General features: G+C 37.0%; 1 protein-coding gene across 24 annotated transcripts in view; it reads left to right on the top strand.

Annotated features, from left to right (window-relative positions):
* Eif4g3 (eukaryotic translation initiation factor 4 gamma 3) overlaps positions 1-20,800 on the top strand; it is a 318,850-nt gene extending 298,050 nt beyond the window's left edge. For 23 of the 24 annotated variants that reach the window (XM_063235683.1, XM_063235682.1, XM_063235687.1 and 20 more), the window contains 7 exons: positions 2,924-3,049; positions 4,249-4,330; positions 6,217-6,315; positions 13,834-13,980; positions 15,985-16,066; positions 18,144-18,290; positions 20,380-20,800. In XM_063235683.1, the coding sequence (XP_063091753.1) occupies positions 2,924-3,049; positions 4,249-4,330; positions 6,217-6,315; positions 13,834-13,980; positions 15,985-16,066; positions 18,144-18,290; positions 20,380-20,561 (865 nt within the window). In that variant the 3' untranslated portion in view covers positions 20,562-20,800. Of the gene's footprint in view, positions 1-2,923; positions 3,050-4,248; positions 4,331-6,216; positions 6,316-13,833; positions 13,981-15,984; positions 16,067-18,143; positions 18,291-18,585; positions 20,352-20,379 lie in introns of those variants that run through there. The other variant, XM_063235674.1, reaches the window with a different exon arrangement.
* Positions 20,801-24,990: the final 4,190 nt, after the last annotated feature.

Below are 24,990 nucleotides of genomic sequence, written 5' to 3'. Positions count from 1 at the left end.
TTGTATATTTGTTTAGATACCAAGAATGAAATTGCCTTCCTGATTTCTTTCTCAGCTAATTTCTTATCATTAGTGCATATGTATGGAGCAAACCTATTGACTTTGGGGTGAGCCATGCTAAAGATTAAACCCAGAGAGAGCTGAGTTAGTATCTCCAACCTTGTTTTATTTTCTTTTTCTTTTTTGCTAAGTTGCCCAGGGTAGCCTCAAATCTTCTTGCCTCAACCTTCACAATACCTAAGATAATAAGTCATTTACCTTACATATTCTAGGTACTAAGCCCTTAACAAATAGATGCATGGTTTACAAATATTTTCTTCTGTTCTATAATTTGTCTCCATTTACTGTTTCCTTTGCTGTGTAGCATTTTAGTTTGATAAATTTGTTGGGTTTTGCTTTTGTTGTCTGTGCCAGTGGATCAAATCCTATAAATTACTGCAGAAACCAGTGTTGTGTTACATTCCTTTGTTTTCTCCTGGTAGGTTTATAGTTTCAGATTTTCTGTTTACTTTTTTGTTTTTTGGTTTTTTTTGTTTGTTTGTTTGGTTTTTTTTGGTCCTGGGATCCGAACTTAGGGCTTTGCACTTGCCTGACAAGCTACAAGCTCTGTGCCTCTGATCTATATCCCTTGCCCTCTGTTTACTTCTTTAATGTATTTTGAGTTGATTTTTAAAGATGCTATGAGATAAAAACCCAATTTCATCTGCATATGAATAATTCATTTTCCTAACAATATTAAAGAGATTGTCTTTCTAGATTGTATGTTCTTGACTCCTTTGATGAAAATTAATTGATTATAAATACATGGTTTTATTTCTTACATTTCTGTTTTGTTCCATTGGTTAATAGGTCTGTTTCTATGCTAGTGTCATGCTGTTCTGATTATAATTGCTTTATAACCTATTTGAAATCAGGAAATGTTAATCCTCTCAACCTTGCTCTTTTGGCCAAGTTTGTTTTGGCATTTTGGAATCTTTTGTGGCTCTGTAAAAATTTAAGGATTGTTTTTTCTGTTTCTGTGAAAAATAAATTGAAATTTTGATGGAGATTACATTGAATCTGTGGATCACTCAGTAGTTCAAATATTTTAGCAATTTTAATTAGTCTATGCAGTCGAGGTTTATTTTCATTTACTTGATTTCTTCAATTCTTGTTATAAAGTTTTCAATTCACAGATCTTTTGACTCTTTGGTTAAATTGACATTTAACTTTTTGTTGTAAATGGGATTTACCCTCAATTTCCTTTTTGGCCAGTGTGTCATTAGTACATGGAAATGCTACTGAATTTTGCACATGCAGTCTAATGGATGTGATGATTACTGAATACCAAAAAAGGAGGCTGTAGTATATCTCTTTTTTTCTTTTGTTATTATTGTTACTGATTTTAGAGAGAAGAGAGTTTAAGACAGGGTCTCACTGTGTAGTCCAGGCTGACTTTGAACTCACTATGTTCCAGACTGGCCTCAAATTTATGGCAATCCTCTTGCCTAAGCCTCCCAATTACTGGGATTACAGGCATACACCGTCAGGCCGGGCATGTGTATCACATTTTTATTCATTCCATTGCTGCATATTTTGCAAGCTGTAGTTTTAGGCTCCGTAGAATGCAAAGACAAAGCAATTATATAGATCTTCTATACACGTAGGTTTTTCCCTTTAAATTATAGAAAAGGATTTAGTATTTCAGGATTTAGTATGGAAATCCTATATAGAGGTTTTTTTTTTTAATGTGCATTTTTTGTTTGGGTTTGGTTTTGCATTGTGGTTTTGATGATGCAGGGAGTTGAACACAGAGTCTTAGGTACTCTACCAGTAAGCTGCATATATTCCTCCTTTTCCCTATGACTTACAGTTCCGTGTATGTCTCCTGTAGTTAAATTCACCTCTGTGTTTGTACTTTTTTTGTTTTGTTTTGTCTTTTTCCTTTTTATCGGTACCGGGGATCGAACTCACGACTGCCTGCTTGCAAGGCAGGCGCTTATGCCGCTGAGCTAAATCTCCAGCCTCTGTTTTTGTACTTTCTAATAATGCTATATACAGAAAAAATTAATAGTCTTGTTTTTTATACTTCTAAATGAGTAACTGATTTTCAGTCTAAAAGAAACTGCTTGTATTTTGTATTTGTCATCTCCAAGTTGTATAATGTGCTCATTTACTTTACTTCACTACTTATACATCATAGCACAAAAGCCTGAGACCATTTGCATTTCTTTAGAAATACAACTGTTATAATGTGTAACAATAATGATAATATTAGTTATGTTCTCAGTTTCTTTTATATGCATCCAGTTTTCCCATCATAAGGTTCTCAAGAACAAATGTTTTTGCATATGTATCTGGCCTATACTTCTGACTGGCTCAGAAGATACCACAGAGTTAACCTTATGGTTGGAATTTAATTGGGTAGTCAGTCTCCAGAACTTTACATGACTGCCTTTGTTTCATCATTGAAGTCTTTCAAATGTCACCTCAATACAGAGGTTTTCTAGGCATCATCTGGTTCCATACATAGTTCATTCTCTTGAAAGTACAGTATTAGCCCTGTCTACAAATACGCATTCTTCTACTCAATTCTCTTTTTCTCCCTGACACTAGTGTAAGGCCTTTGAGCATGGTGATTTGTTTACCAGTCACTCTATGGATAGTTCAGTGCCTAACCAAGTGTGTGCTTCATTTGTAAACTGTCTGGCTTTTGGTCTCTTTACTTGCTCTTAACTGTTGCGGCCATCCCAGCTTCAGTACTAAAGCCTGGGCCTTCATTCTGAGCTGTATCCTCAGCCCTTTTTTATTTCCTATTTTGAGATAAGATCTTGCTAAATTGCCTAGGCTGAGGTCAAACTCATAATTCTCCTGCCTCAGGGTGCCACAGTTCTGGGTTTACATTTGCATTGAATTTTTTTTTTTTTTTTCTGTTCTATTCCAGTTTTTCAGAAACCTTGGAATTGGCAGATGATATGGCCATTGACATTCCCCATATTTGGTTGTACCTTGCTGAACTGGTGACTCCCATGTTAAAAGAAGGTGGAATCTCCATGAGAGAACTTATTATGTAAGTTATACTTGTTTCTTTGATGTATATCAAGTTTAACTGACACAAAATCACATAGCATAGTGCTGTCTCATTAGTGCCTCTGGAGACTTCGATGCAGCCTGTGATTTTAGGCTTCTAATTTCATTGTTAAAACACTACTTTGTTCTATACCAGAGATGTGTAGCAATCTGATACTTAACATCATAGGCCCTTAGTCCATTTAAGATAGCAAGAATTATAAATATAGCTGATGTAAAGCTGATTTGTGTCTAGAAACTTAATCTGGCTTTTGTCTCTACTAGTACTGCATGTTATAAAATGTTACATTTTCATATTTTAGCTTGTCAGACTACGGCACCTACATAGTGTATGCTCACAGTTATAATAAATGTATTCCTAGATTTGGCTGTGTGTCAGGATTTGATACTACGTTGTCAGACTGAAGAACACTAGTGTTTCTACATAAAGTGCTTATAGTCAGAGCTTTGCTTATCACTGTGTCCCTCCTCTTTGAAATTCACAAAGCATGTATGGTATATTGCAAATTATGAGATTTCTATAGTAAAATAGAACAGTCGAAAATTTGTGTAACTCAGCATTGCCTCTTAACTATACAATGGATAACCTGTAGCACACAGTTTGAGAAATACCTAAGACTATAAAAAAATTATCCTTTTCTGTTTCATCTGTATTTTCAAGCAGAGCTTGCTTTTTTTTTTTTTTTTTTTAAAGACAGGGTCTCACTGTGTAGCCCAGGCTGACCTCAAAAACGCAATGATCTTCCTGCCTCTGCTTCCCAAGTGCTGGAATTATACACACACATCACTATACACAGCAGTCAAAATGTACTTTATTAAAAGCACCTCTAGGAACTAAGTTTCATAACTTCCTGTTACCTAAGGTGTTTCTCTCCTTTCAACTTGAAGCAGAGCTTAACATTTAAAATAAAAAATTGCTAATTGAGACTGATCTTGGCAATATTTCTATCTAAAATGTAAAGAAAAAGATAAAACCTGGGACTTCTAAAATCCCTTGTCTGTTTCTCAGTGAAGCATATTGTAAACCTAAAATCTTGGAAGTACTTCTGCTTAAAGGACTTAGAGCATGTCCTGGAGCTTTCACTTGTCCAGCATTATTTCAGTTTCACACTTACCTGTTCGGCACATGTTGAGAGAGTTTGTTCAGAGGTACCTAATCACTGCTCCTGTCTTTTACAGAGAATTTAGCAAACCTTTACTTCCTGTTGGAAGAGCTGGGGTCTTGCTTTCTGAAATATTGCACCTTCTATGCAAACAAATGGTGAGTGTTCAACCGAGTATCACTCTCAATAACATGTTAGGAAAGGCAGTGATCTTGATCTTGGATATCCCATGAACAGCTTTGGCTTCCATGAGCAAGTAATTCTATTTACTGTTAACTGTGGGGGAAAAAAAAAAAGGAAGTTGCTGCTTCAACCTTACTTCTTCCAAAAGTGTATTTGTCTTAACAGTATGCTAATATCTTGGGAAAGATTTGTCTGCCCTCACTACATTAGATATATTTCTAAGGACTCTCAATATGTTTTCTTTTGACTTATACTAGTCTGATTAAAAGTAGGTGGTAAAAATGACTCCACCAGACAGTACATTTCTTACGTTAAATTCATTTTATTAACTAAATATTTACTGTGTAATTATTATCTGCAAAGCTCTATGCTAGGGTTTCAGTCTAAAAGATAAGCCTTCAAAGAGTTTCTAGACTTGAGAGGGAAAAAGACAAATCTAAACCATTCATTTCAAAGCACATAGAAAAGCTCCATTTAGAGTTCTAAGAGGTCGGGGAAGTGTGGCATCACAGGGGGAATTAAATATCTAAGAAGGGAGAGACATCAAAAAAATTCACAAAGAGAATTCTAAAGTGACTTCTGACATATTCAAACCTTAGCCTAAGATATCAGGATGATAGTTTTATAAACATTTCTTTTGAAAAGAGAGGTTTCATTTCTCACTTTGAACTTACAGAAGTCCTTCTGTATCCCATTTCTGTTGTAGTTATTCATGAATGGATTCACTAACTACCTGATTCTGTTGATTGTTAATATTCTTTGCTTACTGGCACTAAAATTTTTACTGATCTCTATCTAGATTTTATGTCTAAAATCCTTTTTCTCCTACTACTTGATTTTAGTCCTTATTAATTTAAATTGATAACTTGTATTTTTAGAAAAAATTCGGGCTTTTAAATAAAAACCAAAATTTCCTAGTACACAGGCTGTCACTTAGCTTGATTTCAAGCCTAGGTTATCAGCTTGGTTTTGGTCAAATTATTTCATAAAACAAAATCCTTGGCTGGGGATTTAGCTCAGTGCCATAAGCACCTGCCTTGCAAACAGGCAGTTGTGAGTTCAATCCCCGGTACCAATTAAAAAAAACAAAGAAAAACAAAAAAAAAAGTCCTTTACGACAGTAGTGGTGAACTTACAGCATTTGTACCACAGTGGGATGTTTGTTGTCACTGAACACTAAAAGGTTCATCATTGCTGCTCTCAGATAACAGATGCAGCATCAGAGACTGGCATTTTTCATTGTCAGTGTGACTTTGTTCACACTTGTATCTCCTCTTATGTTTCCAGATGACATCCACTCTTTCTTATTTCTTGGGCTCAGCCTGTGCTTCTTGCCCTGGAAACACTTTCATGCCTAATTCAGAAACAGCAGCTGCCTTAAGCATTCGTGTATGAGGAAGTATAAGTGTGACCCACAATGCAGAGTGATTCCAGTGAGGCTTGTGAATGGCTTTAGTACCAGTACATCGACAAAGATACCTAGAAAAGGAGACCGTGTTGAATTTTTTTTTACCTTATTGAATTTATACACCCTGTATATTGGACCCTTCCCCTTATCATGATTATATTCATAAAGCTCAAATGCTAGCTTGCATTTTTCCAGATTAACCAGCTGATAAGTTGTCGAACCATAAACTTGAGTTACTTCAGTCATTGACTGTTATTCAGACATCTCAGTTTGAAAGTCAAGAGTCATAAGAGATTGATATATCAGTTTGAAAGTCAAGAGTCATAAGAGATTGATATATCAGTAAAAAAAGGTTTTGATTTTTCAGCCTAGGGTTCTTGATCTCAAGCAAGTTTGTTTGTTTTCTCTTCTTCCAATGTAAAAGTTAATGTCTTGTTCTCACCTCTGTTTTAGAGCCATAAGAAAGTGGGAGCCTTATGGAGGGAGGCTGAACTCAGCTGGAAGGACTTTCTACCAGAAGGGGAAGATGTGCATCATTTTCTCTTGGAGCAGGTAAGACAAAGCTATGTCTTCCTGTTTGGTAGTAATAACTCTGTATTGTAGAAGAAATGAAACCAATTTAATTAGTATTCCAATAATCAAAATTATATCAAAATGGGAATCTTAATTAAGATAAAATCATTTAAATGCATTTTTTAATATGTGGTCATTAAAGGATAAATTAAATGACAGCCAGACTTTTTAAATGTTACATGTTTTTAGGAAGCACAGATAAAATTGATTTGTAAAGCATGGGTGATTAAGGTGCAAGTGTTTTCAGCTGTTAGTCTGAAAGCGCACACAAGCAGTTAGAAGTTACTCCATGGGCCAATGAAGACTACAGTGCTTCTTCCACTGGAGCAAGCCTGCTGCCTAACAGTCCACACATAAATAATTGCAAGGGGGTTGACACAGTTACGTATCCAGAACTTAGCTAACCTGCCTTCTGAATTGGTTAATGATCCAGAAATCCACAAGGCAGAAGATTCCAGAGTTGAGCATGATGCATTCTGGTCCTACAAAAGGAATTATAGAACATTAGGTAGAGATAATTCTCATTAGATCAATTATTTACAGAGAAAGAAAACAAAATTATCAAAATGATCCTGCAAGCAAAAAACCTAAAACAAGGAAAACTAAAGCTAAGACAGGCAACAAAATCAGCAGTGAAGAGGAAACAAAAAATCACTGTAGTAGAATAGAATTAAAAAGCAATCTAAAATGGACTGTAAGTCTGGATTTTGTGGTAGTGGTGTTTGTTTTTTTGTGGGGTGTTTTGAAAGGTGATTTCACTTTATAGCTCAGGCTGATTTTAAACTTGAGATTCTCTTCATCTTCCTAAGGGCTGGGATTGTAAGCATATACCACCATACCTGATTTAAATATATGCAGCCAGGCTCATTGTTGTGCCTTTGTAGTCCCAGCTACAAAGGAGACTCAGGCAGGAAGATTGTTGAAGCCCAGGCTTTGGAAGCTAACACTTGACTCAAAAACAATACAAAATACAGTAGAATAGGTGCATTGCTCTGGATAAAGACATTATACCATATTATTATGCATTCTAACTGCTATTTGAGTTACAGTCTAGATAAACTGAAGAGTGCTCCTCACATAACAAATACGAATCTACCTAAAACATAATTTCTGATGCATTGTTGATGTGCAGAAAGTGGAAGAGTTTTCTTCCAAGAGACAGAAAGAACGAGGGAGAAAGGAATAAGCCAGAGATAAAACATGAGCTGTGTGGCAGTAAGCGTATATGAAGGGCATGTGACCTGAAGAACATGCTGGCCAAATGGGAAAATGCCGTTGTAAGCATTACCGGAAATCATGGAGGGAAGTTTAACTGGTTCCAGTTCAGTGTTAACCTGGCTTTTAGAAGAAGCGAGCCAGAATGCTCTTTGGAGAAAATACCCTTAACTTAGATCTCACACACAGATATTTTTTTTTAAACACACACGTTACCTAAATATATGAGTTAACACAGAGTTCATTCACTATCCAATGAAACAAGTAACTATGAATGAGACTTGTAAATGGTAAGTGCTAGATTTATACCTCAAAGTTTGAGGTAATGGAATTTTTTCTTTCTCAGAATATAAAATAACCCTAAGCCAGGATATGGCTCAGCAGCACAAGCACCTTCCTGGCAATTGCAAAGTCAAGAATTCAATCCCTGGTTCAAAAAAATAAAATAACACTAGAGAAAAAAGAGGAAATTACAAAAATAAGCACACAGCATGAGACTAATCAAAATAACTATAGGCATTTTTTAAAAATGAAAAGAACAAAAAATTGAAGTAGAATTCTAAAATAGGATATTTGAAGGACAGAATGAGAAAGTCTGATGTATGTATAGTTGGAATCCCACAAAGGAAATTGATTAAGTAGGAAAAAGCAATATTTGAAAATATTGTAGGCCAGACATGGTGGTACATGCCTGTAATCCCAGCACTTGGGAGACTGAGACAGGAGTATCACCATGAGTTCCAAGACAGCCTTTACTATATAGTGAGATCCTGCCTAAAAATAAAGAAAAGAAGAAATAAACTTTACAGTAAAACAACGCAAGCTGGAAGATGGTAGAATAATCTTCTTGAGTGCTGAGTAAATAGCACCCCTTGTTTAGAGTGGTCTCTTTAGCTAACCTTTAAGAATGAGGCTATTATATAGAGAGAATCATAATAACATACTTTAGAATGACACAGGAGGTAAGGGAGAAATGAGAAAAATGGTGAAAACTGTCTTGAACTGAATGAGAAATTTGAACACAGCGTATCAAAATGTATGGAATTAAGAGTGTGTGGTGACGTATGCCTATAATTCCAGCACTATTGGGAGGCTGAGGCAGAATTCAAGCATAGCTTGGGAAAATTAGTGACAGAGAAAGACCTTGTCTTTGCAAAAACAATATACTGAAAAAAGGGCTGGGGCTGTAGCTCAGTGCGAGGTCTTTGCATGCAATCTGCAATACTACCAAAAATTAAAAAAAAAAAAAATTACATTTAAAGCAGTATTTACAGTGAAATTTTTAGCACTCAATTACCTATGTTTAGAAGACAAGAAAAACCACAAACGAATGTCCTCCTCAGCTTCAACCTTATATAATGAGAAAAAAAATAAAAATACTAAATAAAATAAAATGAGTACAAAAAAACAGTAACAGATCAGAAATCAATGCCACAGAACATGGAAAAGTCAGTGAAGTCCAAAGCCAGTTCCTTTTTTTTTTTTTTTTTTTTTTTTTTTTTTTTTTTTTTGAGATAAGGTCTGAATATATTGTTCAGGCTACCTTGAACTCACTTTGTCTAAGTACAGGCTGGCCTCAAATGCATCATGATCTTCCCCCGTTAGCCTCCTAAGTGCTGAGATTACAGGTGTGTGCCACCACACCCAGCATCAAAACCAGTTCTTTGAGAAGACATGATTGGCAAACTGCTACACAGACTGGTCAGAAATAAATAAAAAAAGAAGACACAAATTATAATAGGAATGAAAAAGGTGATATTACAGATTTTGTACATAAAATAGGTAAGGAAATTATATGAATACTTCTTATGCTAGTAAAGTCAATCTAATTGGAAAGAACCAATTTCTTAAAAGGTATCAACTATTCTCAAGATGCTATAAATAACCTGAATATCTAGTTAAGAAATTAGATTCCTAGTTAAAAGTGCTCCCACCATAGAAACTTTAGGCCCATGGTTTTACTGGCAAGTTCTAACAAACATTTGAAGAAGACATGGTGCACACAGAAACAGCAAAACAACATCCAGGATGTGGTGGCAGATTTATTTACATCATTGGGCACTGATCGGGATCATTCCCAGAATATCAGGCCCCAATATGTGGTGGGCTAGGGCTTGTATGAGATAAGCAGGCAGGAAGTACAAAGGCAGAATAGCTTGTCAATTGGGAATTCCATTATACAATGTGTATCAAATGGCCAGCCATTTCTAAGAGACTGGAGCAACTGGAACAGGAAGTATTACCTGAGCAACTAACAAACTGAAGTATATTGGCTGGGGAGGGGAGCATTTTCTGCTACAGTGGTACTAATTCAACAAAAGAATTATATGCTTATTCTTCTAGAAAACTGAGCAACTACTTGCCAGAGCACTACACGAGATAAGCATTACTATACTACCAAAACCAAAGACAGAAGAAAACTGGTGTGTTTTGTTTTGATGTGGTAGAGCAACAAAGACGGAAAAGGAAAAAGGCCTTCATTGCGGGCACAGGAGGGCTGCCAAAGAGTGCAAGATTCCTCTGAGACCGGCAAAGAAGCCCTATGGCTTTTATTAGGTTTGACAGGGGATGGAGTTTGAAGGGAGGGGCAAAATGACCTATTAACAGCCAATTGGCGAGATGCGAGCCTGTGTGAGAAAAGCAAGAAGTTCGGTTCAGGCTTGGAAGAAGAGAAAAATGGGTATTAGAGACACACTGTGGTTCCAGGGTGCAGCACCATGTTGGGCAGGCGCCACATTGGGCCTGATAGTTTCTTAGGTGCAGAACCATCAACTGGAAACAGTGTTTCTTGCTTACATTAAAGAAAACTTTTTCTCAACAGAATGTTCAGGAATCAAGTACAACAATATATAAAAAAGATAAATATATAATAACAAAGTAAGGTTCATCACAGGAATGTAAAGTTGCTTTCATATTCACAAATCAATGCATGGAGGGATGTAGGGAAGATAGTGGAGTCAGAAACTCCCAGAGCGCATCCACCATTGAAACTGATGGAACCTGTCCCATGTGAAGCGCTGCCAGGCTCAGTGCAGCACCTGCCCCACACAGTGCTGGATGGCGCCTCCCTGCAACACTGACTTCCGTGTTCTTGTTGCAAACCGGAAAATTGAACTCCCCACTTTTCTCATTTGGGCCAACATTCCCCCAATCATCTATCAAAAGGTCACTGTGCCTGCTCCTTCAAACTCCACCCCTGTCAAACTGAATAAAAGCTCACAGTGTCTTTGTCTGCTCTGAGGGGGGACGCTATACTCTACTGCAGCCTTCCCATGCCCACAATGGAGGTATTTTTCTTTTTTCCTTTTATTTGCTCTTGCTCTTCTACCATGCCAAGGAGAAACCTATCAGAAACAACTGTTAAATTGGTGCTGTCTTGGGGCTGGGGATTTAGCTCAGCTGCGTAAGTGCCTGCCTTGCAAGCAGCTGGTCATGAGTTCGATCCCCAGTACCAATAAAAAAAAAAAATTTAAAAAATTGGTACTGTCTTTTAGGATTAACTAATTTGGACCAGGAGTTTAGTCAAAGACATCTATTGTCAACACTAGGGAAATTATATTAGTCACTTTCCCAGCACTGGAACAAAATACCAAATAGCACCAAATTAAAGGAAGAAAGATTTTATTTTTCTCATGGTTTCAGAGGGTTCTGTCCTTGTTAAGCTGCCTCAAGGCAAAGGCCGCATGTGGGAGGGACATTGCAAAGGAAGGTTAGGGAAGCAAGAGAAAAAGGAGCCAAGATAAGATACAATACACTCTGCCAGTCACATCCCCAGTGCTACACATTTAGCTATGAACTCATGAATGAGTTAACCCACTATGCATAGCCCACCCATGACTCCTTTGCCAAAAATCCCACCTCTGAGCACATGAGACTTTGGGGTTTAATTATAAACCATGAGGATTTTTTGATGAAAAAGAATATAGCCGGGTATGGTGGCACATGCCTGTAATCACAGCACTCAGAAGCCTGAGGCAGGAGGATCCTGGGAAGTTCAAGGCCAGCCTGAGCTGCAAAGTGAGTTTGATATCAGCCTGAACTGCATAGTCAGATACTGTCTCAAAAAAGATTTAAAAAAAAAAAAAAAAGAAAGAAATTTTTCATGAAACCTACCAGCCTTCAGCCCTGTGGCAGACAGCCAGGTAAATGCAGCACATTGTTCCAGGGCAGCTTGCTGATGCCAAGTTGACAATAAGGACCTTGTCCTTCAAATATTGTTTTGATCTGTTTGGCTGTGGCCAATATGGGGGCAGGCCATGGTCTCGACCCCTTCAAGCTGAAGTATTACAGCTGTCAAAGTATTTTAAAAATAAAAATTTTAAAAATGAGCTGAAGATAGAGCTCAGTCCATAAGGCCTGGGTTTATAAGGTTTGATTCCCAGCACTGCATGTAGGGAGAAAACGTTCCAAAGCAAGTGAAGCAGCAAGGAAGTTTGGCGCATTTATGGGAAACACTAAAGAAACTGGAAAAACATTCCTGAGGAAATCCAAACATTGGAAATACCAGCATTTATGTGTTTTACATTGTTCAAGTTGCTAAAGGAAACCAAGGTCAAAGAGCTAAAGAAAATCAGCAGAATGATGATGAACAAACAGCAGTAAAGAAATGAGAATTAAAATGGAACCGGATATGCTGGTAAATCATGTGATACTGGCTACTTGGGAGTCTGAGGCAGGAGAATTGCAACGTAGTGAGGCCCTATCTCTGAAAAGGTCCTTTTTCAAGAAGGAGTCTGAAACTGAGTGTAGCTCAGTGGTAGAGCACTTGCCTAGAATTTGTGAGACTCTGGATTTATTCTCAACCTACCTCATCCCACTTAAAAGATGACAAAGTGAAACCAAATAAAAATATGAATCTGGAAAGATACAGTAGCTGAAAAGTCAACAAACTTGAACATAGGGCAGTTGAAATTGCTTACTCAGAATTGAAGGAAAAAATAATCAAAAAATAGACAGAACCTATGGAGCTCTTCCAACAGAGAATTCTAATTAACTGACAAAATATCCTTCAAAATTGAAAGAAAGATTAAGATTTAAAATTCTAGGGGCTGGGGATTTAGCTCAGCGGCATAAGCACCTGCCTTGCAAGCAGGGAGTCGTGAGTTCGATCCCCGATACCAATGACAAAGAAAAGAAAAATTTTAAATTCTAGGCTGCAGCTGGGCATCATGGTGTGATCCCAGCACTCAGGAGGTGAGGCAGGAGGATCGCTGTGAGGTCTAGGCCAGCCTGGACTACACAGTAAACTCTAGATCAGCCTGAACTACAAAGCAAAGGCTTGTATCAAAAATCAAAACAAAAAGGCTGGGTGGGCAATAGGTTAGTATGGAATGCTTGCCCAATTTGTGTGAGGCCCTAAGTTCAATCCTCAGTATTCCCTGAGTTGAATAGTAAAAGTCTACACATCTTGCCACTTTGTCTGCCCTCTAAGAAATGCTAGAGTGATTCCTTCAGGCTACAGGAAAGGATACTGCAATAACACAGACTCATACAAAGAAATGAATACCACTGGCAGAGGTAACTACATAGATAAATACAAAAGCTAGTATTTTATGTTTTTGATTTGTAACTCCCTTTGTTTGCTATATGACCAGAAGACAAATGCATAAAATAATAATTACAAATCTATGTCAATGGCCCCACTTGTACAAAGATATAATTTACAATAACATAAAACTGTGTAATCACCATATGACTTAGCAATTCCTCTTGTAAGTTATATAGTCAAGAGAAATAAAAATATATGGCACACTGGTTTGATGTCCAGTAAACCCAAAATCAGATTCCAATTCAATATCAGAATCTATATAGAGTTTTGACAACTGCTCTGTGATGATTCTAATATTAAACCATATGTTTACAGAAAGGGAACTAAATTGCTCCCTTGCCTAGGGCTCCCACCCAGCTTTAAAGAGCCGTCTCAACTCAAAGATTAAAGCCAGAATGAAACTCAAAATGACTTGGAGGAAAGCATACTACTATAGCCAGAGAGATAATGAGCTTGTTTACTTGGGCTTTTTTTTTTTTTTTTTTTTTGCGGGGGAGTCGGGATAGGAGAGAGCATTTTGCTCTTATTAGAATCAAGTTATGTTATGAAAAGTTGGAGAAAAAAAAAGTTAGAGAAATATTCAGAAAGACAGTGAAGTGGTAGTCTTTCAGAACCTAAGCTGTTCATTATTTTGATCTCATGTAAAGTAGAAAGTGTGTCCATGGTTTTATTTTCCTTTCAGGATGACAATAATATTAAACTATATTAATATGTTTTGACATTTTATGTTTCAGAAGTTGGAATTTTTAGAGTCTGACAGTTCCTGTTCCTCAGAAGCACTTTCAAAGAAAGAACTCTCTGCTGATGAGTTGTATCAGCGCCTTGAGAAACTCATTATTGAGGAGAAAGCAAATGATGAACAGATCTTTGACTGGGTAGAGGTATATAGACTATGTCATTCTCCGCTCTCTCTGCCAAAAAAGATGCTGTGGGGTCCTCTTAAGTCACATGCCACAGCATTCATTTTATGAGAATTTCTAACATTAGTGAAAATCAGCTCTTACATTATGTGTATTTTAAAGCTATCCTATTTTTACAAAATTTTAACAGATTTTTATAAGTCAAATAAAAATAATTTAGAACAGGAGCCATTCTCTGTCCATCATGAGTGTAGGGCCTAGTCTGTATTTTATCCTTTAAGTAGTATCTTAGGTAAAATTAATAAACAATATGTAATTACTGTGAAATATATAGGCTTATATTTTCATACTTATGGCTCCTTCTAGAAATTTTATGCTTTATTTATCTTGTGCTGTGGAATGTTACTTCGTTTGTTTGTTTGTTTGTTTGTTTGTTTGTTTGTTGAGATAAGGTCTTTCCATGCTGCCGGTCAAGCTGACCTTTACCAGACTAGTAATAGCCCAGGCTGGCCTCAAACTTTTGGCAGTCCTACTGCCTCAGCAGCTTCCCAGGTGCTGTGGTTACAGGCACGTGCTTCCATGCCTGGAAGTTGAATAGCTTTTAAGTAATGTAATGGCCTACCATTGAATTTCTGTCTTCCTTTCCAGGTTGGTTTTGGGTTTGGTTTTATTTTTTAATTTTTATAACAGACATTTGTCTGGTTACTTGTGCCAAAAATAGCATAGATTTTCAGCATCCCTCTCAAGGAACATGTGCAAACTGAGCCTGACCCTCAGTATGCTCCAGCGGTGTAGGGTGATGGTATCCTGCAGTTTTTATCTTGGATCTGTACTTCTGGCAGCCCTACAACATTGACTTCAAGTTGCTTTTTCAGCCACTACTCTACCACCTGTTTTATATTCTCTAACTTTGCTATTGCTCTTCCTTAACGTGAGCATTTGCTTTTTGACCAAAATGGAATTTTTTTTAAAATAAATGTTTGTCAGGCGTGGTGGTACATGCCTATAATCCCAGCACTTGGGAAGCTGAGGCAAGAGGATGGCCATGAGTTCCATGAGGCCAGCCTGAGCTACATAAGTGAGTTCAAGGCCATCCCTGTCTAGAAAACGTCTTCTTTTTCTACACATTGGTTTAGCGCAGTGTCTAAGAGCAGCAACAAGATAAATAAAATTAACTTTGGGGACATTTTTAAGGTCTCTAAAAGAATTTTTTGATTTTTTTTTTTTTCCCATCCTCAGGAAAAAAAAACAATTTCCCATGACCTGAAGGGTTTGTTTAGGGCAATGCTTGAGATTAACCTCTAATTCAATTAAAACTAAGATAAAAGCAATGTTAGCACGTAAACAAACAGCTGCACTGGGGATTTAGCTCAGTGGCATAAGCGCCTGCCTTGCAAGCAGGCAGTTGTGAGTTCGATCCCCTTACCGATAAAAAGGAAAAAGACCAAACAAACAAACAAACAAACAGCTGCATGGTACTGAGAAAGAGTAGACTTTAAAATATACTGCAGCTGCACTATAGTCTAGTCACTTTTCAACTTGCATTCTTAGATAGATCATCTTAATATGGATTATGTACTGAAGTACAAAGTTTTGAAATGGTTGTGCTTCCAAATGTACATAGCACATAACACTATGATTGGTCAGAAAATAACTACTATAATAAGCTCCCTAAAACCTAAGTACAGCTACTTACTACATTTTCACATAGAAAGGCAGCCTCCAAACTATTTTAAAATGAATTAAATGCTTAATTTTCGGGGGCTGGGGATTTAGCTCAGCGGCATAAGTGCCTACCTTGCAAGCAGGCAGTCGTGAGTTTGATCCCCGGTACCGATAAAAAGGAAAAAGACAAAAAAAAAAAAAAAAAAAAAAAAAAAAAGGCCAAATGCTTAATTTTCCTATGAATGTGTAAAAACATAACTACATCTGCCCTTAGTACCAGATTAGCCCAGTTTGGGGGAAAGTAAATTTCTCTGGTGTGAAAAAATACCTTTAACTGTTTGTTTTGTTTTTCAACTTCAGGCTAATCTAGATGAGAGCCAAATGAGTTCACCTACATTCCTTAGAGCTTTAATGACAGCTGTTTGTAAAGCAGCTATTATAGGTAAGTGACATTTTCTGAAAGCAGCTTTTAACATCTGTGTTCCTTTTTATGTCAGCTACTGATTATATGGTCTGATTTTATTTATTGTCTTCAAAACTTGCCTTGTATAGTTCAGCTTCTATACAAATGGTTACTATTTCTGTCTGCACTGCCTGATTGTCTCAATCATAGGGACAAATAGTTGCTCTGCCTATTAAAAAGTTCAGATTTACAGCCATATACCTTGTGTTCTCCTCTGCAACAAAGTTGTTACTGTTCCTTGGGTGTTTTTTTTAATATATTAGATATGTAGATTTTTCCTTACCTTAACACCTCTGTCATTCAAGGCCTCCCCTTCTGCTTGTGGGTTATAAAGAATAGATTGAATATTCTTTACCTATTATTAAAGAGAGCTGTTCCCATCAGAAAGGTGATTGTATGTGAATGCCTGTATGAAGAAAGAAAATACCAAGTTTCTCTTGTTCTTTATTGAATTTATTTTTATAACAGTTTCATTATTTATTAATTATACAGATAAATAGGATTAGAATTAGTAAAAACTAAAGAGTTTCATACAGTATTTAACGATGTCTAGTGAGGATATCTACTTAGCCTCAAATGGAAATTCACATTTCTTTGACTGAAGTGAGGGGAAAACACAACTCAATATTGTCTCAAAATTTTTTCTTTGTCATTTCAGAGAAATTCAAGCTATTCATTAAATAGCTTTAGCTAGGTGTAGTGGCACATGCCTATAATCTCTGGCATCCAAGAAAAGAAACTGTTCTGTACTTTATAGCTTAAACAGTGAATAAGAAGAAACCTTACACAACATTGCACTTTGGGGCACTAAGGAGACTTTGCTCAATCCCTATATACCATGCCTTTTCCTCAAAACACTTAAGATTGTTTTTTGTTTTTTGTTTTTTTTTTTTTTTGCCACTGTACAATTAGCTCTCATCATCTTTGTAATAATAAAATGTACCCTTTTGTACCCTTCTGCACTGACATTTTCCCTTTGTGTGTGTGTGTGTGTGTGTACATCTGTGGTGATTACAGGATTGAACCCTGGGCCTAGTGCATGTAAGCCAAGCATTGTGCTCCTGTTATACCACCCAATTTCCTAACTTCCTTTTTGAATGTTGTTTCTTAAGGGACTCACTTGAATTCGTTCTTCATTTTTATTAATGATATTTGTGATTGCAAATCATAATTATATCCTTTTATGGTGTACAATATAATGTCTTTTTTTTTTTTTTTTTTAATCGGTACCAGGGATCGAACTCTCAACTGCCTGCTTGCAAGGCAGGTGCTTATGCCACAGAGCTAAAACCCCAGCCCCCAATATAATGTCTTGACAAATGTATGTTAACTTTCCATTATTGTAAGAAAATAACTGAGAAAAATCAAAGGGAGGCAACATACATTTTGAATCATACATTTGGCTCTATAGGTTTTAGTCAACACCCGCTTGGTTCCTGTTGCTTTGGGCCTATGACAAGGCAGAACACCATGCTGGCAATCATGTAGTGGAGCAGAGCTATTCATCTCATGACATCCGGAAAGTGGAGAGAGGGCAGTAGAGTCCTAATGTAACCTTCAGGGTGCATCCCCAGTGGCATAATTCCCTTAAAAAGTACCAAATGCTCTTAACATTGCCACTGCTTCCTAAAAACCCTACAGGCCAACTTTGAGGGACACTTCAGATCCAAGCTATAACAAGATTTCTGCAATGTAGAATGAGTAAATCAAACTAATTACCAAATCACCATCTTTTTTGTACTGAGACATTTATATTGATTTCATAAGTTTTCATAAAATACTGTCGGTTTCATTATAATTAAAAATAAATAATTGGGTTCACTCCCTTAAGGAAAAAATCACAACTCAAAATGCATTTCCCTTCATGTCTTTTATTGTTCCTGAGAAAATGTTCCATTAAAAATATTAGAGTATTTGGATTTCAAAAATCTTGCCTTGACCCTCTTAACCACCTTTTCTATTACAGAATCCTGTAGGTTTTAGGTACTTAGGCAATTAGAAATGGTTCTGCGTGTTAGTAACTTACATGTAATACTAATTTTTCTATCACCTCTAGCTGACTGTTCTACCTTCAGAGTGGACACTGCTGTTATCAAGCAGAGAGTGCCGATCTTACTCAAGTACCTGGACTCAGATACAGAGAAGGAACTGCAAGCACTTTATGCACTGCAAGCATCAATAGTAAAACTTGATCAGCCTGCGAGTAAGTTTACCTTATATTATCTGATGGGTGGTGAGAGTTATCAAGGTCAAGACTTCAGGGATGATTGGAGGTTCTAAGATAGAAAATAGAAGAATCACTAATTACTAGTAATAAAAACTGAAATAACCAATAACTTTATTTATTTATTTTTTTTTGAGATAAGGATCTCACTTTTTCCTAGGCCAGTTTCAGGCTTCTAGGTCAGTTCTCTAACCTCAGCTTCCCAAGTAGCTGGAATTGCAGGTGTGCACCACTGCACCAAGCAAAGAGGTTTCTTTCTTTCTCTTTTTTTTAGGACAGGACCTCAGTATGTTGTCCAAGCTGGTCTCGTGCTCTGAAACTCAAGTGATCCTCTCGCCTCCACCTCCAAAGTAGCTAGAAGTATAGGCACATGCCTCTGCACCCAGCTCCAGATCTGAAGTTTTGTTGTATTTATATGAGAAATTTAATTCTTATTCTAGGGCAAGGCTGATAAAACTTCCTGCATTGATGGAAATGTAGGGGTGCCACTCAATATGGTAACTGTAAGCCTAAGTTATTCACGTAAATGTGACTGTTATGACTAAGGAACTAAATTTTTCATTTTCTTTAAATTTAAATAGCCAGGGGCTGGACATATAGCTTGGTGGCATAAGCACCTGCCTGACAAGCATGAGGTCATGAGGTTGATCCCCAGTACCAAATAAATAAATTTAAATAGCCACATGTGGCTAGTGGCTACCATATAGGACAGTAAAGATCAGTGGAACATGGGGCTGGGGATTTAGCTCAGCGGCATAAGCACCTGCCTTGCGAGCAGGCAGTTGTGAGTTCGATCCCTGGCACCGATAAGAAAAAAAAAAAAAATGAAAGACAAAAAAAAAAGTTTAATTAAAAAAAAAAAAAAAGATCAGTGAAACAAAAATGGCCAGTGGTCTTGAGGATGATACTCTGTAAGATCCTTAGATAGCTGATAAAACCCTACTAGTATCTGTGGTATATTTACCAGGCATTTTAGAATACTTTCCAGGTTAAAAGTTATCATTGGTTTTTGGCTAACCAGACCAAAAAATAAGGTAGCCCATACACAAGTTTTAGTGATATGGCTTAATTAAGGAATTCTATTACTTAATCTTGAAGATTCTGTTGCAGTTTGTGGAAAGCAGGGATATGTGGTTGAGAGAGAGCCTTTAAGTTGTTCTTAGGCACTTCCTTAGGTTACAGGTTTTGCTAAATTCTCCATTCCGGTGCTACTGAATCCCTTTGGGAGATAAAATGGTTGAAATAAATTATCCTCAAAGTGTATAAGTGAAGAGACACACAGATCTGAATCAGAAACTTTGTTTTCCTTCTCTCTGGGTCTTTGAAAGATCATATAACAGCATGGCTTCTTGTTCTATACTGTTATATGGTAGTTATACTAACTTTTGAAATGAGATGGCCAACTAGTTAGATAAAATTGACAGCAGTGTGCGCAAACAAATTAAAGTAACTGAAATTATTAATTTCAGTAGTCCCTGAAGAGCAGATTAGCTGTAGATTCTATTTTCCTGTAAACCACCCAGGGCTTACAGGATGCAAAGTGATTTTTCCAGGCATGGTAGCACACTACTTGAGACCCAGATAGCATCTCCAAATAAAGTACTAAAGTAATCAGTTCTCCCTGGATGTAAAGACAGTAAAAATTTTCATTTAACTTTTTTAAAGTTTGTTTTGGTTTTTGTTTTGTTTTTTGAGACAGGGTCTCACTTTGTAGTGCAAGTTGGTCTTGATCTCACTATGTAGCCCAGGCTGGATTCAAACTTGCAGTGTTCCTCCTGCCTCAGCCTCCAAGTACTAGGATTACACTTTGCACCACCAGACATGGCTATGGATTGAGAAATACATAATATAAAACAAATTCAACATTATTATAGTTCAAATTGAATAAAATAAAAGGAATACAGACATCTTTTGCTCTTATTACAGTATGAAAAGTGAGTAGGATGAATTGTCCTAGATGCTGTTATGCAGGAGAATGAATGTCATCCTTCATTAATTCACTCATTAATTGCTTTTCCTCTCAACTGTAGTGCTCCAAAATCTATGGCTTGTTTTTACAATCTTCCAGATTTGCTCCGGATGTTCTTTGATTGCCTATATGACGAGGAGGTGATCTCTGAGGATGCCTTCTACAAATGGGAGAGCAGCAAAGACCCTGCAGAGCAGAACGGGAAGGGTGTGGCTCTGAAATCTGTCACAGCATTTTTCACATGGCTGAGGGAAGCAGAAGAGGAGTCAGAGGATAACTAAAACTTCAAATACACAAAACAAAACAAAAGAAACAACTTAAGTATTTTTTTAAACAGTTTCACGTCTTCGCCAATCACAGTGCAGCAAGGCCAATTCTCACAGAAACCCCCATGTGTGCAGAGTGGGAGGGGGAAGCAAAAAAGGTGATCATGGAGGAAAAAGGTGTTGGAAACAAGTAAACGTCAAACCTGAGGGCGGGAGCACTAAAACCAAAATACATGTATTATTTATAGAAAATATTTTCTGTTTTAATCTTTTCTTTTTAAATAAGGACTCATACTTTAAAAAAATACATTTAGCAAAAAGAAAAAAAAAAGTGAGAACTCTTTAATTTATTTTAAGGACTGCAAATGCCAGTGTGTAATTTTTAATTTGCAGTTTCTGTAAACAACTTGTATAATAGAAAAACAGAGAAATAAATTTCCCTCCCCTTCAGATGCACCTCATGTTTGTTTTAAGAGATAGTAGTTCAGATTCGAGAAGGTTTAGGGTGAACAAAGTTAAAAAGTTGGTTTTGGGTTTTTTGTTCTTTTTTTTTTGGCATCAAATCTTCTGCTTGCCTATCAATTTGCTTCAGGAAAAAAAAAATCACCATAGTAATTAAAACATACATAACCTTGGAACAGAAGGAAATGCTGTGGACCAGAGAACTCCAAGAATTGTTTTTGAAAAAGTGCTACCCTGGAAAAAATACTCTTAATACTTTTGAAACCTTTAGAGCAACTTTAAGGCTTGTAAATACATAGAACAAATATTTAAAAAAAAAAAAAAAAACTAAGAAATTGACTCAGTACTATTTCTTTTCACTTTCGAAATATAAAGAACAAAATAAAGACAAGCATTGCAAGTTTAAAAGAAAGTAGAACGACTTCTCCTTTTGCCAGCTGCTGCATGTACGCCCAAGAGGTACTGTCTGACTGTCTTCGCCTTCTCCAAGTCACTCTTGAGGAGCTTGTTGGGGTTGGAGGGTTGTGTGTACCAGTGTGCACACCTGTGTATGTGTGTGTGTGTGTATCTTTTAGTGGGAAAATGCAAGCTACTGCATTAGTAGGGATGATGTTGGTGGGAGTCTAGAAAAAAATTTCCAGCGCAACTAGGGATACATTTCGGGTAAGAACAAACCAAAGCCTTTGGTGGGTTTGGGGAGGTTTTTTTATTTTTTGTTTTGTTTTGCTTTGTTTTGAGAGAGGGTCTCACTGTGCAATTTAGGCTGACCTTGAACTCAATATGTAGCCTTGAACTGGCTGGCCTTGAACTTAAGTCTCCCAAGTGCTGGGATTATAGGCATGTACCACCATGCCTGGCACAAGGCAATTTTAAATAATTCAGGGGTTCCATTTAGTGTATCAAGACTAATGATACTAACTCAAATTCACTCTGAGACTACTGCTACGATTGATTTGAAAACCTCCCATCAAGTTGCCTGCAGTATTTTAAAAGTCCAAGATATCTTCTAACGAATGAAGGAAAATAAAATCCAAGCTTCATTTTGCTATTTAGTGGGGATGAGGTTTAAGACCACGTCATTTACGATCTTTACTTAAAATGAAGAAATCCTGGCTGTTCCCAAAAGAAACAGTTTTTGTCTTTTTATCTTGATAAGTAAAGCTTATGCTGGCTTCTGTCTCTAAGGAAATATCTATAGTGAGTGAGTTGGAAAGACTTGTGAAATTCTAGAACAGAGTATGCCATTGTAATAAAAGGATTTTCTTGAGTGTAGTTGCACACAACAGAGATCCCTGCTTTGGAACCCAGGGAGTCCATGCCTTGGTGGTGAAGAAGGGTGTCCTGAAGGTCTCTCAGCAGGCATGTGATAGCATTTATCAATGGCTGTTGTTTGTTTGCAGGGGTCTGACCAGAAATCAGCTTCAGACAGTAGAAATGGGCTATTCACCAATATGTTAAATATTATGGACAAGAGTTGGGAATGGAAGAAAAAGAAAAACATTTTAGAAAATGGATTAAAGAAGGAATGTAAATGCCTATAGGACAGTGGCAAATACTATTTGAAATCTTACCTATAGCAAGTAATGTAATGAAAAGATAAACTTTGGTATCTTGTTGCTAGATACATGAAATGTTCAGTAGGATTAGAATTGTTAGGTAAAGGCAAAATGTGAGCAAAATAAGACAAGTGATCCCCATTCATACCAGTTGAACTGCAATTCATTGTCATGATTCCCACCTTCATCGTTTTCTTACTAGAAGGAAGGGTTTGGTAGGTTTTGTTTTAAAGTAATGGGTAAGATTCCAGCGTTGCCAAACTTGTAGTGCTTTCAGTATATAGCCAAAGTTCTTTCACCAGTCTTGGCTTTGGGAATAGATCCAGTGCCTCTTAGTTTATTAATTAGAATATTCATACCTATATTCAAACCAGTAAACTTACGACTTTTCATTAATGATGACAGTTTTCAAAATAAACTTATTTTACATTCCTGTATACACATATAAACCACTTGTCAGCTGCTTCATGAACTAGTTGTATTTAGCAGATACTTAATGGCCTGGAGGTTTAGTTCAGTGGTGGAGCATGTCTTGATCATGGAGGAGGCCTTGAGTTTAATCCCTCTTTTAAAAACACTTCGTGTTCATCTACTGTGTAGTAGAGATAGAGGTGATAATAGTGACCAAAGCCGTCTTTGCCCTCATGACTCATTCTTTAAAGAAATGTAAAGCTAGAGGTTAATATTATGTAACCCTATCTACTAAAAAGTGTCTATGTCTTATTCTGGCATACTGCAGTCCTCCACATCCTGCAGGAATTTCGGCAGAGATGCACTGCATACTCACTGACTTCAGATAGCACACATATCTCATTTATTGTAGTTTTGATAATAACTATCCCCCTAAAAGAAATTCCAGTGAGTATAACCAAGACATGAGATGATTTATGTGTCAGAGACACTTGGGAGAATAATGTGCTATTTTTTAATGCTTTGTTTTGAAATTTCACACTTAAAAGTTGCAGATTTTACAGAGTTCTATATATCTCTTACCCAAATAGACTAGCTTAGAATATTTGTCAAAACTATGAAACCAGCATTTGTACATTGATGCTAACTAAACTATTTAGATTGGCACTGATGTCCCTTTTCTGGCCAAGGGTAATTCATCATCAGGTTTCCTTTGTGTCCTCAGGCTTTTGGCAGTTTAGTCTTTGGTTTTCACAGTCTTGACTATTTTTTGTAAGGTTGTAGCATTTTGTACAATGCCCCTCAATTTGGGCTTAGTACTTTTCTCATGATTAAACTGGGGCTATAGGTTTGAGGCAAAAATGCTACGTAAGAGAACTGCCCTTCTCATCGTATATCAGTAGGTACACACATGACACCAATATGATGTCTCCAGGGCTGAGTGGTGATGTTCACCGTGACTCACTGGGCCTTTACCCATTGAGTGTTTGCCAGGTCTCAACACTCCAGACATACTTTTCCTTTCCCCTTTCTTACTCCAGGCTACTGTGTTTGACTTAGCCAATCCTGTAGCCAGTCCCACAGTGGGGAGGGACTGAGAGTAGGAGAAACTGAGCACCTCTTCCTTCCTGGAATAGGGAGTATCTACTTAGGTCATCCAGAATTCTCTGCAAGGAAGACTCTCTTCTCTCCAATTGATTGTTTATTCACCCGTTCATATATATATATGGACATGTATGTATATGGATATAGGTTGTATCATTGTGGACTCATATTTATTTTATACTTTTAATTACAATTCAATATCACATTATTTTGTTCAGATTGTTCCAGTTTGGCCACAAGGAGCTGTCCTCTTACCTTTTGACAGCATCCCATTCTTTTTTTCTTTTTTAAAGAACATTTACATCACATAAGCGCCTGCCTTGCAAGCAGGCAGTCATGTGTTCGATCCCTGGTACCGACAAAAAAAAAAAAGAAAAAAAAGACCGAAAAAAAAGAATCCCTGGTTTTGGCTAGAAGAAAAGTGTTTAGAAACTAAGATCTGGTTAATGGAATAGTTCATTGATACTGGATGTTTCAGCATTTTGGTCTACAAATGTTTTAATTAACAAAAAGTACACTTCAGATAAACCTCTTTGGCTACAATACTGCCACAACACAAAGCTTTGCAGATGTTTTAAAACTTCACTTTTACTTAAAGTGAGATTTTTTTTTTCCAGGTGAGTGAACTGCTTTCATACAGATTATGAAACACTAGAGGTATTTTTGTTTGTTTTTGAGAGAAGATCTCATTGAGTAGTTTAGGCTGGCCTTGAACTCATTATGCAGTACAGGTTGGCCTCAAACTCAACAATCCTCTAGCCTCAGGCTCGCCAAGTGCTGGAATTACAGGTGTGCACCACCATGCCTAGCAAAACATTGATTTTAGAAAACTGACTTTCAGAAAACTTTGGTTGAGCTGGGAATACAAGCTCAGTGGTAGAGCACTTGCCTAGTGTGCTAAGGCTCTGGAT

This window comes from Cavia porcellus, unplaced genomic scaffold (assembly GCF_034190915.1).
Source record: "Cavia porcellus strain 051 isolate PalLab524CR breed Dunkin Hartley unplaced genomic scaffold, mCavPor4.1 scaffold_25, whole genome shotgun sequence".
Lineage (NCBI taxonomy): Eukaryota > Metazoa > Chordata > Mammalia > Rodentia > Caviidae > Cavia > Cavia porcellus.
This window is presented reverse-complemented; position numbering and strand designations above follow the sequence as displayed.